The sequence below is a fragment of the Xyrauchen texanus genome, chromosome 28 (assembly GCF_025860055.1).
Source record: "Xyrauchen texanus isolate HMW12.3.18 chromosome 28, RBS_HiC_50CHRs, whole genome shotgun sequence".
NCBI lineage: Eukaryota > Metazoa > Chordata > Actinopteri > Cypriniformes > Catostomidae > Xyrauchen > Xyrauchen texanus.
Window position 1 is genome coordinate 39,357,660 of NC_068303.1, and position 13,628 is coordinate 39,371,287.

A 13,628-nucleotide genomic window follows, 5' to 3' on the forward strand; every position below is an offset into this window, starting at 1 on the left:
ATAACATTTTAGTAATTTATTTGCACATGAAGAAATTGCTAATATATTAGGAAGAAGGAAATGACAGTACACACAGTAGACCAGCAAACATGGATGGCATGTGCACATTAACAATCGCATTTACTCATTTACATTTAAGAAATACAGATTCAAACCAGTAGTTCATACAGTGCATAGTGAATAAGACATTTACTTATAGCACATGTGACGTGCTTTTACCTTGGACTGCATCTGAAAACGTAGGCAGCTGATTTGCTACCTTGCTGCCTAATCAATTAATGGCTTAACTGACATCTATTTTGAATGAATGGAACTCTTAAGGAAACTGAACAGTTTGAAAAGCACCTTATTTTCATCGTACCTCCGAATGCAGCATTTTCTTGGTTTTGGATGCCGTGTTGAAGTTGCACTCGCACGCTCATGCGGATCCAGCTCGAGCAGCAGTAATCTCGTGATGCTTTAAATAGCCCGGATCGCCTGCTTGGATTGTTACGGACTTACTGTTATGATTTGTGAATCAGAGGAACTTGTGATCCTGATCCTGAAGTTTTGATTCTGGCTGATAGAATACGTGCTTCAGAGGAAGATATTCGATGAGTGCACGATGGAAAGAAAACACTGGATTTTCATGAGGTTCATGAAAAATAGATATCTGCATATTTGCAAACAGTATATATAACAAAGTTTTTGCCTTTTTCTTATTAGACAAGACAGGGAAATGTTACAGGGAACTGTTGAGGAGAGAGAGAGAGAGAGAGAGAATGAATCACAACAGCACTTTAACATTATGAGCTTTTTCTTCTCCCTACACTGGAAATTTTGGACATTCTTGCTCATGCAGTGAAAAGCCGAGGGAGAGGGAAACGGGCTGGTGCGCTTGTGCTTCGCCATCGAGGATTACACACACACCTTTACCGGGAATATTTCTCTCTCGCGTGCGTTCACTGCCTAACAAACTGGAGGAATTACAACTGCTGTTGGGGAAAAACAGGGACTTTTCTTCATCTACTGTTTTGTGATTCACGGAGACGTGGCTTTGTGGATTAATACCGGACTCTGCGCTGCAGCTGGTAGGCTTCCAAATTTTCAGAGCGGACAGAGACACGGAACTTTCCGGCAAAACTAAAGGTGGAGGAATCTGTTTTTACATCAACAGCGGTTGGTGCAACGATGTGACAGTGATCCAGCAGCACTGTTCTCCTGACCTGGAATCTTTCATCATAAACTGTAAGCCTTTTTATTCATCCCGTGAGTTTGCTTCATTAATTCTGGTTGGTGTTTACATCCTGCCACGGGCCAACGTGCTGGTCGCACAGCGCATGCTCGCCGACCAGATACTGTGTGTGGAGCGGACCAACCCGGACTCTTTAGTTATTGTCCTTGGTGACTTTAACAAAGGAAACCTCACTCATGAACTCCCTAAATTCAGACAGGTTATTAAATGCCCGACCAGAGAGGAGAACATTCTGGATCACTGTTACACCACAGTCAGGAATGCTCGTCATGCCGTCCCCCGTGCTGCACTGGGAAACTCTGACCACGTCATGGTCCACCTGATTCCTGCGTACAGGCAGAAACTAAAGCTCTGCAAACCTGTAGTGAGGACATCAAGGAAGTGGACCAGTGAGGCTGTGGAGGATCTCCAGACGTGTTTTGACTCTACTGACTGGGACGTGTTCAGGAATGCTACAAACAGTCTGGATGAGTACACAGAGGCTGTGATGTCATATATCAGCTTCTGTGAGGACTGCTGTGTTCCATCATGCACCATGGTGAGTTACAACAATGACAAATCCTGGTTTGCAGCTAAACTCAGAAGGTTAAGGTTTGATAAGGAAGAGGCCTTCAGGAGTAGGGACAAAGACAGATTTAAAGAGGCAAAGTACAAGTTTAGCAAGGCGGTGAAAGGGGCTAAACAACAGTACTCTGAGAAGCTCCAACACCAGCTCTCAGCCAACAACTCTGCGTCTGTCTGGAAAGGGCTCAGGCATATCACCAACTACAAGCCTAAAGCCCCCCAGTACATCAACGATCGACGCCTAGCCAACGACCTGAACGAGTTCTACTGCCGCTTTTGAAAGACAAAGGGACAGTCCTGTAACCGTTCCCCACGACACCTCCCAACAAAGGGACAGTCCTGAAACCATGCCCCATGACACCTTCCAACAGCTCCAGCTACAGTGCATCACCTCCATCCCCCCCACTCACCTCAGTGACGACTCTTTCTATCCATGAGAGGGACGTCAACAAACTCTTCAGAAGACAGAACCCCCGGAAAGCTGCTGGACCGGATGCTGTCTCCCCATCCAGCTTGAAGCGCTGCGCTGATCAGCTGTCTTCAGTGTTCACAGACATTTTCAACACCTCACTGGAGACATGTCACGTGCCAGCCTGCTTCAAGTCCTCAACTATCATCCCTGTTCCCAAGAAGTTAAGGACCACAGGACTAAACGACTTCAGACCCATTGCCCTGACCTCTGTGGTTATGAAGTCCTTTGAGCACCTTGTGCTTTCACACATCAAAGACATCACCAACCCCCTCCTGGATCCCCTGCAGTTTGCATACAGAGCCAACAGGTCTGTAGACAATGTAGTCAACTTGGCCCTCCACTACATCCTCCAGCACTTGGACTCCACAGGAACCTACGCCAGGATCCTGTTTGTGGATTTCAGCTCTGCCTTTAACACCATCATCCCGGCTCTGCTCCAGGAGAAGCTCTCCCAGCTAAGTGTGCCTGACTCCACCTGCAGGTGGATCACTGACTTCCTGTCTGACAGGAAGCAGCATGTGAAGCTGGGGAAACACGTCTCCGACTCAGACCATTAGCACTGGATCCCCCCCAGGGCTGCGTTCTTTCTCCTCTGCTCTTCTCCCTGTACACTAACAGCTGCACCTCCAGTCACCAGTCCGTCAAGCTTCTGAAGTTCGCGATCGACACCTCCCTCATCGGACTCATCTCTGATGGTGACGAGTCCACCTACAGGTGGGAGGTTGACCACCTGGTGACCTGGTGCAATCAAAACAACCTTTAGCTCAATGCTCTAAAGACAGTGGAGATGGTTGTGGACTTCAGGAAGAACTCAGCCTCACCTGCACCTGCCCCCATCACTCTGTGACTCCACAATCCTTCCTGGGAACTATCATTCTATTCTATTCTATTTACATTTAATAGAATAGAATACAATCTCCCAGGACCTCAAGTGGGAGCTGAACATCAGCGCCCTCATCAAGAAAGCACAACAGAGGATGTACTTCCTGGGGCAGCTGAAGAAATTCAACCTGCCAAAGACAATGATGGTGCACTTCTACACAGCCATAATCAAGTCCATCCTCACATCCTCCATCACTATCTGGTATGCTGCTACTACTGCCAAGGACAAGGGCAGACTGCAGTGTGTCATCCGGTCTGCAGGTGATTAGCTGCAATCTGCTGCCGCTCCAGGACCCTGAAGCGTGCTGGAAGTTGTGGCTGATCTCTCCCACCCCGGCCACAATCTCTTTGAGACACTCCCCTCTGGCAGAAGGCTGAGGTCCATCAGGACAAAACCCTCACGCCACAAGAACAGTTTCTTCCCATCCGCCACTTGCCTTACAAGGCCCGGTACCCACCCTGACACTCTCCACACTCCACCTCGTTCTCTACATGCCACTGTACTTACTCTGCTTTACTGCTCTCTTTTAGTTGTATTCTTACTTTTAATATATACTGTGTGGACATATTTATATTGCTTATATTTTAATACTTGTTTCTTATATTTAGAGAATGTGTGACATGCGCCTACAACACCAAAACAAATTCCTTGTATCCGTAAAAAACCTACTTGGCAATAAAGCTTTTTCTGATTCTGATTCAAATGTGTCTGATATGCGGACAATTTAGATGACAGAGTGTTGCACACCAGTCTATTATTGTAGTAACACGATGGCACATAACAACAAAACACCATGGTTGGTCGTTTACATGTCTCAGTCACTTCACATGCAAGCAGGCGATTTTCTGCACCCTCAAGAAACCAAATGGCTGAATGGGAAAATGTATTGGCTGATTTATCGGCTTCGGCGATATATCAGTTGACCATTAACTACTCGGAAGGCATTATTTGTTGTTTGTAGTTTTCACACACCCAGTTGAACATGAAAGCTGCTGTTGCAATGTGATTTTTATGCCTTTTAGACTTAAATGTTTACCTTAGCGCAGTTCAATTCACAATAGTCTACTGACTTGTACTTACACTATGGTTGCATATGGTTGCATTTTGTTTTGCTGATATTTTTAATATGCTTAAGGTGTATTGTTTTTGGACTTAAGTGACTTCGGCTTTCTGTCAAGTATAATCATTTTACTTGTTTGAAGGACAAGTACTTGACTGCTTGTTCTTCTGTCTCTTAGGACCAGACTTTAATCCAATTGCAATTCACAATTTTTATGACAACCTTGGATTCAAGGGTCCTGTACCTCCTAAACCTCCCAAAGGTCCTGCAAAGCCAGGTTGGTCTAAAAGAAACCCTCTGTCCTAATCTCTACACTGGTACAATCTATGCACATTTTTAAAGTGCTTCTGTTGTTTTTATTGATTCTAGGGCTGTCGATTTAACGCGTTAATTCAGTGCGATTAATTTGACCAAAAATTACGCAATTAATCGCACCATAATTAGGAAGATTCCTGAGAAATGCAAGCTTGTAGTACCACAAGTTTACTACAGAGGGCAGTAAGTGAGATTTCAGCTGTATGACCAACACACCGTTTATACAGTGAAGAAAACAACCCACAACTTAAACATGCGTTACGTTCTTGCGTTCAAAACACTTGGAGCGCAAATGCAAACTAAGGGATCTCAAGACGTGTTTAAAGATTGAGTATTAAACTATATTAAACTTGACACAGTGAACTAAACATTTTATGTTTATGACGCAACACAAGCATGTCTGACGCAGGTGTAGATTGACGGGCTCTTAAACAAGCCCTCATAATAAATCTCCAACTGATTGACAAATTCACTTGTGAAATGGATTGCTGTGAACTGTGTGCCAATGATTGACTTATGATCAATAATATGGTAGTAAACAATACATTGTATTCTAAAGCCGCTTTTTGTATTGTCTTATCAATGACTAACTCTTCTGCTACAGGAATGTAATGCATTTTTATTATCTGAATATATATATATATATATATATATATATATATATATGATAACTATGTATAATTATATATTGATATAAATATGTATAATCATTATATATTGAATTATTGTTATATGAGGGGCTTTCTCAGCAAATATTTTTATATGCGATTAATCACGATTAATTAATCGGGACACCATGTAATTAAGTCGATTAAAATTTTGGATCGATTGACAGCCCTAATTGATTAACTTATCTGCATTTCTGTCTATGAAACCTTTAAACTTTGCAGTAACTGTCTGCATTTCTCTATTTGATCTTTTTATTTTTTGTTTTGTTTCGTGAAACATCTACAGCTTTATATCTCCACCTCTACATTTCATTCTCATCCTCAGTTTCTTCTTTCTTTTTTTAATTCAATCTGTACATCGTGTTGTTGTGGTCATCAAGGTGCGGATCCCACGGGCGCTCTAGACAAGAGGCGACGCAAAATAAATGTCAGCTCCAAGTTAAAGCGAGACCCCTCTCTACCTCCTGTACCACCTCCTATGGCTGTACCCATGGGTGGGTCTCTCTCTCTTTCCATTTTTTCCTTCTAACTTTCCCTCTCTACCTCTAACTCTTCAGGCTTTTGCCCAGTTTGCAAAAAATACTGTCATTAATTATTCACCCTCATGTTGTTCCAAACCTTGTATGACTTTCTTTTTTCTTGTAGTTGACACTTTCTCAACTTCTCAGATATTCAACAAATGAACTAGTATCTAAAATGTTTTCTTTTTTGTTTTGACTAAAAACCTCTGAATAAATTATCTTTAAAACTATTCTATTCAAATCTGTTGACATTGTGTGCAAACTTTTTCCTTCCTTACAAACTAGTAAAGAAATGCCTCAATAGACAGTTCTATACTAGCTTGGTGTTGCACAGTATTGTCGCAGTACTCAAGCTTCAAAATCCTGCCGGAACCACAGTATTTCTCTTTAAGGAATAGTTCAGCCAAAAAAGAAAATTCTCTCTTAATTTACTCACCCACATGCCATCCCAGATGTGACTTCTTCAGCAGAACACAAATTAAGTTTTTTAGAAGAATATCTCAGCTCTGTAGGTCCATAAAAAGCTCCAAAAAAGCACAGACAATAATTTTAAAAGTAATCCATACGACTCCTGTGTTTAAATTAATGTCTTCTAAAGCGAATTGATCGCTTTAGGTTAGAAACAGATAAATATGTATGACCTTTTCACTATGAAGCTTGTGAACAGGGTTCTCTTGTAAACAAGACAAATGGACAAGTAAACAAATGGAGCTGCACTTCTGGTTGTATTGTAGCATTTCTCACATGAACATGCTAATGCGATGACGACGTTTGAGAGGCGTCAGCCGAGTCCCCTCGTGGACCCGCAATGGAGAGCGGCACTTTCCAAACTCTCTCAAGAGAATCTTTTATCTTGCTCGACTGCTTGTGCCGCACACCGCGCAAGATAAAAACATTTTATCTCTTGGCGGCTGCCGCTTGTCATTGACCAATCTGAGGGGATTTTTTTCACAACCAATCAAATGGCATGTAGCTTTTACATAGTAGTACTCACTGTGTAAGATTTTTCTGAACTTTATAACACAAACTTAAATGTAGAACTTGATGTGATTATTGTTATTTATATGTTATTTAAGGTATTTGTGAATACAAAGTTTCCAATAAAAATATGAAATATCAAAGTCTGTTGCTTTAACCACTTGCTAAAGTAAATGTAGAACTCACCTGAGACACAGAATACAATATTTACCGTAATCACCTCAGAGACATGGCATCTTGGTGCTCACTAGCATTGTTTGAACTGAAACAGTAGGGGGCATCACTGAGATGGCGCTTGCACTGGCACACTTCGCACCGCCTCTCATGTAAATGAAAAACGCCTGTACACACGAGAGGCAGGGCATGATCACAAGGAAAGCCTGCCGCCCACCGCGTCCCATGTAAAACCGCCTTTACACACTGCAAAACATCTTCCCCTTTCATGGAAGAAAAGAAGTCATGCGAGGTTGGAAAACATTGATGAGGTATTGATGACAGGATCCCACTCCTTTTATACCTCATGTAAATGGCCTTTGTGTCTTTGTTTCAGAGGGCAGTAGGAACGTGAGGGTGACGTTGAAGCCTGAGGAAGATGAGGGAGTTCCGTGGAGCTGTACTGCCTGCACTTTCCTCAACCACCCTGCCCTTATCCGCTGTGAAGAGTGTGAATTTCCACGGCATTTCTGAGCCTCACACATACACAAAGACGCATAGACAGCCACCGTTTTGCCTTCATCAGGAATCTTGGACAAACCTGTTGGAGGTTTTTCGTCTTTGTATAAAGTTTCCTATTTTCCGCGCAGTGTCAGTGTTTATCTGTTTGTGTTGTGGTGTTCACTGAAGACTGGATGATGTTTACAGCTCTTTTGTCTCTGTATAGAATGTGTGTTTGTGTTGAGAGTGAGTTTTGTGTGTTTCATGGGAGATTTCACGCACTCAAGCAGCTGAATGCTGTCAGTGATATTATTACATGTTTATAAAATGCAAACACACACAAACACTTCATACGTGTGGGTATGGATGCCAGCGTGCCTTTCGTCAGGGGACCTGTTCGTGCAAGCCACCTGAATGGAAAAACAAAAGGACTTCTTTTTTGGATGGAATCTTTTTAATTTCGGAATCTGCTAAACTCACATTTCTTTTGTTTGGTAAATTAAACCGAAAATGAAAAAAAAAAAAAAAATGCATGCTTTAGATGTACAGTTTACAGAGGAGAGTCTCCACCACACAGATTTTTCTGTACATAGTTTTAGAATGAGCTTTTCAATGCCTATTTCTTTCTGAAGATTTCACATGTATTTCCTGTAAGTATAGCTTTATAGACATCATTTATTTCTATGTGTTATTTAGTTGTTGTTGTTTTTTCAGATAATGAGCTTTAGGGTGTTTTGTGAGAACTTAAAGGGATGCTCAAATGTGCAACGGCAAATGGGGGAGAGAAAAAAAAAAGAGAATGCTTTGTCAAGCACTCTGTCCGGCGTACAAGCTGCAGACGCAGCAAAACTGAAAAAGATCACAAACTCATTCATAAGGTACATGACCTCTGAGCGGTCAAAAGACTTCACAAGAAATCCAGTAAAGCCTCAGACAACCAATGCCTTCCTATATGACAACTGGAATGTAGGTTTACTATTAGTTGAATTTATACCTGTGTGCCAAGAGGAATGATTCTTTGCTATGCATTCATAAAGCTTTATCAGAGTATTTGATATAATGTGGATTGAGAGAAAAGACTTGTTCGATTTGTCTTATGGTGTCTGGGTGCCCACCATTCGAGTATTCGCGAGGGCTTTTAAAACACTGAGTACTCACCGTTAGCCTTTATAGATTTTGAAATTTGCCAAAGTACATGAAGTGAATATCATTGTGTTCCTGAGTGTAGCGCAATTTTTCACAATGTGCCTTCAGCCTTGTAGAGGTTCTCTGTTACGGATCATGGTTTGTGACAGTATGCACAATGCCGCCTCTGCAGATGTTACAGAATTTAAACAGGTCCTTTCAAAGGTTTTCTAACTTAATTCATTGATCTAACCTTTTATTTTCTTTTTCTTTTTTCACTCAGAGGAATGTTTTGTTACCTGTCCTCAGAAGACTGCTAATGCATAAGTTGTGCATTGAAAAGTTCTGAGGTCATTATTTATAAAACAAATGAATACATTCAATTCCCAGAATGCAGGTTTCTGGTATCCAGGCTAAAAATAACTTGGAACCAAAATGATTCTAGGCTTGGAAATAAAAAGCACATAGAATAAATGTTCTTAATGTTCTCCAAGAAACTGGTTCAGAGTCATGTTTCATTCACTTTTGAAAAAGCCAAAGAAATAATCAGATCCGTCTGTCAACTTGTCATATGTGTGTATGGATTTTTTTTTAAAAAGGGGGAGAAAAGTCATTTGGATATCTAATGTTTTTGTTTTTAGCTGGGAAAACTGTCTTTGTAATAGATAAGTTATTTGTAAAAACAATTAAAAAAAATCTGAATAAATTTTGTCTCCTTTGCCTTGATTTATTCTGATTTGCTCCAAAAAAAAAAAAAAAAAAAATTTTATCAAGTAATTTGTAAAAATTAAAAAGTATTTCTTGAAACAGTTAAAACAATTTTGTCCTGATGGGACATTCTGTAAAAATATAACACTGTGTATAATGTATAACAGATATTACAGTGCCTTTGGTTACTAGAATCTAAAGTTATATGCCTTTTAATATCCTTTATCCTTTTACTGTTTTTTTTTTTTTTTTTTTTAATCGCTTTTGATGCTATTTTCACATGCAAATGGTCCATTTTCAAAACTCCAAACTGATCACACTTGTAACAAAATCATTTTCAAAACCTGCTAACATGCTTTCATCAGGGTTGTACATATTTCCTTTCATATAATCATTTCAGAACACTAAATGATTGTGACGTGTAATGGAAACATTTGCTTTAATCAACCAAACACAACAGAATGATCATCTTTCAATTGAGTCATTTAATCAAACTGTTCATTCTGTAGCAAACAATACAAGATACATGTTTCAAATGAACTTTAAAGATGATACAGTTATAAAGTCACATTAGGAAATATACTTACATTGCATGACCAAATTGACAGTACTGTAAATTCATAATGTTTATAATATCAACCCAATGTGTAATCAACAGGTGTGATCAGTGAAGAGACCGTATGATGCTGGACTGACACACTCGGTCAATCTGACAGTACAGAACATGTTCCCAGTACGTGATACTGTAAGAATTGTGTAACAAGTGCAGTAATGTATAATGTCATTTACTTTTCACTACTTTACAATATGAATGAATTGTCAGTTGAACTTTTCAGATTGGGGTGAGTTATCACATTTACTTTTAGTCATTTAGCAGATGTTTTATAGTAACCAAAGTGACTCACAAAATTGTCACAGTCCTGGAATTTGCTTAATAGTAGTTAGGGCTTTGTTTACTGAATCACATAGTGACATTGATGGTCCAGATCCTGCCTCTGATGCCCACCTTTGTGACCTCTCTGACTGGCCTCCAGTATACAGTTTCATTGTTTGATCCTGCACTATGATAACAAACTGCAAATGCTCAAACACATTCTGAATACATATGATGCATACTGTAAACAATAGTGGTTATGTATTATATAAAATGGCAATATTGTAACTAATTCATTGTTTTCCTGTTCTGAACATGTGATTTATTGTAGATGTTGATATTTTATAAAACAGTCAAACCAGTTGAAAATCTAGAGATATACCAAATAATTAATTGATTAACCATTAAGAAGAGTTGGATAAAATGATTCTCAAAGGTGTTCATATGAAGGAGAACAGATGCAAAGTTTGATGGTCATGGCGTTATGAAAGGTATATTTAGATGAAACTCTAATTTGGTTACTTTGAGATTTTGTGTTTGTACTTTGTTGAACATAAGCTGAAATGTTAATCAAAAATATATATAACATCGATATATGTTTTTTTATGTTATATTAAATCTAAGAGTTCTGAAAATGCATCACTTGAAAATATTACCAAAGCAAATAAAAAGACTTTAACATGATTAACTGCAAACTTTAGTTGAAAGTGACCATTCCAAAGAGCAATATGCAGTGCTGATGTTGAGACCAGCTCCTCCAACTACAAGTCCAATAATTGACACATTTCTGAAAGCATAAGGCATACAACATTGTGAGTCATGGACCTGCAAATTAAAGCCAAAGATTTAATAACGGACACCTGTTCATTACAGTATTATGAAGGTCATACAAGTATAAAACTGGCATGCATGAACTGACTTGAAATGTTTAAAGGACTGTGCCTAAAAAAGCATAAAGGAGATTTCAAAGAAGATGCCCAAGAATACCGCAGTTTTTACATGTCATTAGTAGAGCTGTCAATCTATAAACATTTTTAATAATCTAATTAATTGCATGTACAAATATTTGCTGAGAAAGCACTTCATATAACAATAATTCAATAGATAATAATGAAATAATCAGTTATCTTTAAATATTTAGAAATTATATATATATATATTCATGTACATACGCCATTCTATTTTATATGTCTCACTGTAATGTTCTGTGTGCACTTGTTTCTCCAATCACCAAAATAAACAAATCTATTTATTGTCTATTAGAAATTGTATTTGTACCAGCCAGGCAACAACATACTGAAATCTCAGGGAAATACACTTATTGCGTCCATCAATAAACCTGTCTGTGGTCTGCTGGAGGGTTTGTTTGCTGATCTCAAAGAGCTGCAGCTGCATTGAAAAAAAGAGAAACGTTTCATTTAGCTCACTGCACCTCTGTGTGGTTCTTAGCGGTACTGCGGTTTTTACACGCTTTGGTACTATTTTATTTATTATTATTTGTATTTATCTATATATTATTAAGAGGTACATTTTCAAAACAGTACTAATATCAAAACAGATCATTAAAATTCAGTTTTTGTATCTGTTCTCATTCAGTTTAATACAATTGTCTATCAATTTATCCAACTCATCTTAATGGTTAATCAATTAATCATTTTGTATATCTCTACATTTTCAACTGGTTTGACTGTGTTATAAAATATCAACATCTACAATAAATCACATGATCAGAACAGGAAAACAATGCATTAGTTACAATATTGCCAATTTATATAATACATTCACTATTGTTTACAGTATGCATCATATGTATTCAGAATGTGTTTGAGCATTTGCAGTTTGTTATCATAGTGCAGGATCAAACAATTAAACTGTATACTGGAGGCCAGTCAGAGAGGTAGTAATTATAGAAAGTATCAGGGGTTAAATTCTGTGAACTACAACACAGAGAGACATGTGTGGCACAAAAGGTATATCTTTACATTTTGCAGACGCTTTTATCCAAAGCAACTTACTAAAGAGCCCTTATTTCAGGGACAATCCCCCCCGGAGCAACCGCCTTACTCAAGGAAGCAATGGTGGTGGCTGTGGGGATCGAACCAGCAACCTTCTGATTACCTGAGTACCAGTTATGTGCTTTAGACCACTACACCACCACCACCTAATACAGGAGTACACTCCTCAAAATAGGTATATTATGTAGTGACCAAAAATAAATAAATAAAACAAAATTATGATCTAAACTATCTAACCTTTGCGTAGATTCCAGCTCCGCACACTCAGATCATCCTCTCAACCAACTTCTTAAGGTGCATCTTTTTTAATAATATTGAAGGAGTTTTCACGGGGGAGGATGGACTGGCGACCTGTCCAGGGTGTCCCCCGCCTTTCGCCCAATGTTAGCTGGGATAGGCTCCAGCCCCCCGTGACCCTGTACACAGGATAAGCGGTTGACGATGGATGGATGGATGGAGTTTTCACGTATGCATCACTTGACTGATTTTCCATCACTATCTTGGTTAGCTCATCCATTTAAAAATACAATTAATTATTACTCAAAATACCATTTTATAAAGAAATTCATTCATGGAATGTAATTTATACTTTACAAAACGAATGTCAAGCTTGTAAACCTAAATCTTAGCTCAAAAGGCTGCTTGTGTCGCACGTGCTTAAGTCCGCCCCTGAGCATTAGTGTGTGCAGAACAGTTCTGCACTGTTCTCTTCCTCTGAATTCCTTCCTCCTTTGAGCATTTTCAGTGTTTGGTGGCACATTACTGTACAGTTTGTAACAAATAAAGAGCTACTGTTTCATTTCAAAGGATCACACATTTGGACAGGAATAAAAGGACAGTGTGTCAGATTTGTGATATTGACCATTCTCCCTATTATGAAAGGTCTGATTTCCTTGCTTCCAATCAAGTACACAAGGTGCTCTTTGGAACATTCTCAAATCACGCTGGATGAAATGGATCATCAGGTTTTGCACAAACTTGTGGAGCCCATGCCAGGTGCATGATGTCATGAAATCACAAGCGGACTTGTCAAAAAATAGGAAGTTCTAAAATTAATTTAAAATTCCATTTTTCATTCAAATTGTTATGCTGATACTATAGGCTAATTTCCAATTATATTTGAAAAATACAATTTATTAAATATATATATATATATTTCAGCAACAATCCACATTGTCCTTCATTGTTTAATTCACAATTATTCTGCAAGCTTATCAGTAATAACCATGACATGGGTTTATAAGCATAACGCTTTATAGTCTCTTCATACAAGAGAATACATGGATACTGTATATAATCTTCCAAGATGTGTTACGTAGATGTGCTATTGAAGGATTTAAATATGGAAACAGTTCATTGGTCAAATATTATCCGAAAAAAAATAAAAAATAAATAAATAATATATATATATATATTTAAAACAAAGGGCAAAATGATAAAAAATGATAATACAATGATCCTTGGAATACACAGCTATTTAAACTGCTGCAAGTAATTTTTTGGTAATAACACACATATCATTTCTCTACCTGACAAATATTAATAAAATTTGTTGTG

The 13,628-nt window shown here is 38.6% G+C and overlaps 1 protein-coding gene across 4 annotated transcripts in view; it reads left to right on the forward strand.

Moving 5' to 3' along the window:
- Nucleotides 1-9,153, forward strand: part of tab2 (TGF-beta activated kinase 1 (MAP3K7) binding protein 2) — a 76,300-nt gene extending 67,147 nt beyond the window's left edge. For 2 of the 4 annotated variants that reach the window (XM_052095877.1, XM_052095878.1), the window contains exons 7-9: nucleotides 4,392-4,490; nucleotides 5,577-5,690; nucleotides 7,246-9,153. In XM_052095877.1, the coding sequence (XP_051951837.1) occupies nucleotides 4,392-4,490; nucleotides 5,577-5,690; nucleotides 7,246-7,382 (350 nt within the window). In that variant the 3' untranslated portion in view covers nucleotides 7,383-9,153. The remainder of the gene's footprint in view (nucleotides 1-4,391; nucleotides 4,491-5,576; nucleotides 5,691-7,245) is intronic. The other 2 variants (XM_052095880.1, XM_052095881.1) reach the window with 2 other exon arrangements.
- Nucleotides 9,154-13,628: the final 4,475 nt, after the last annotated feature.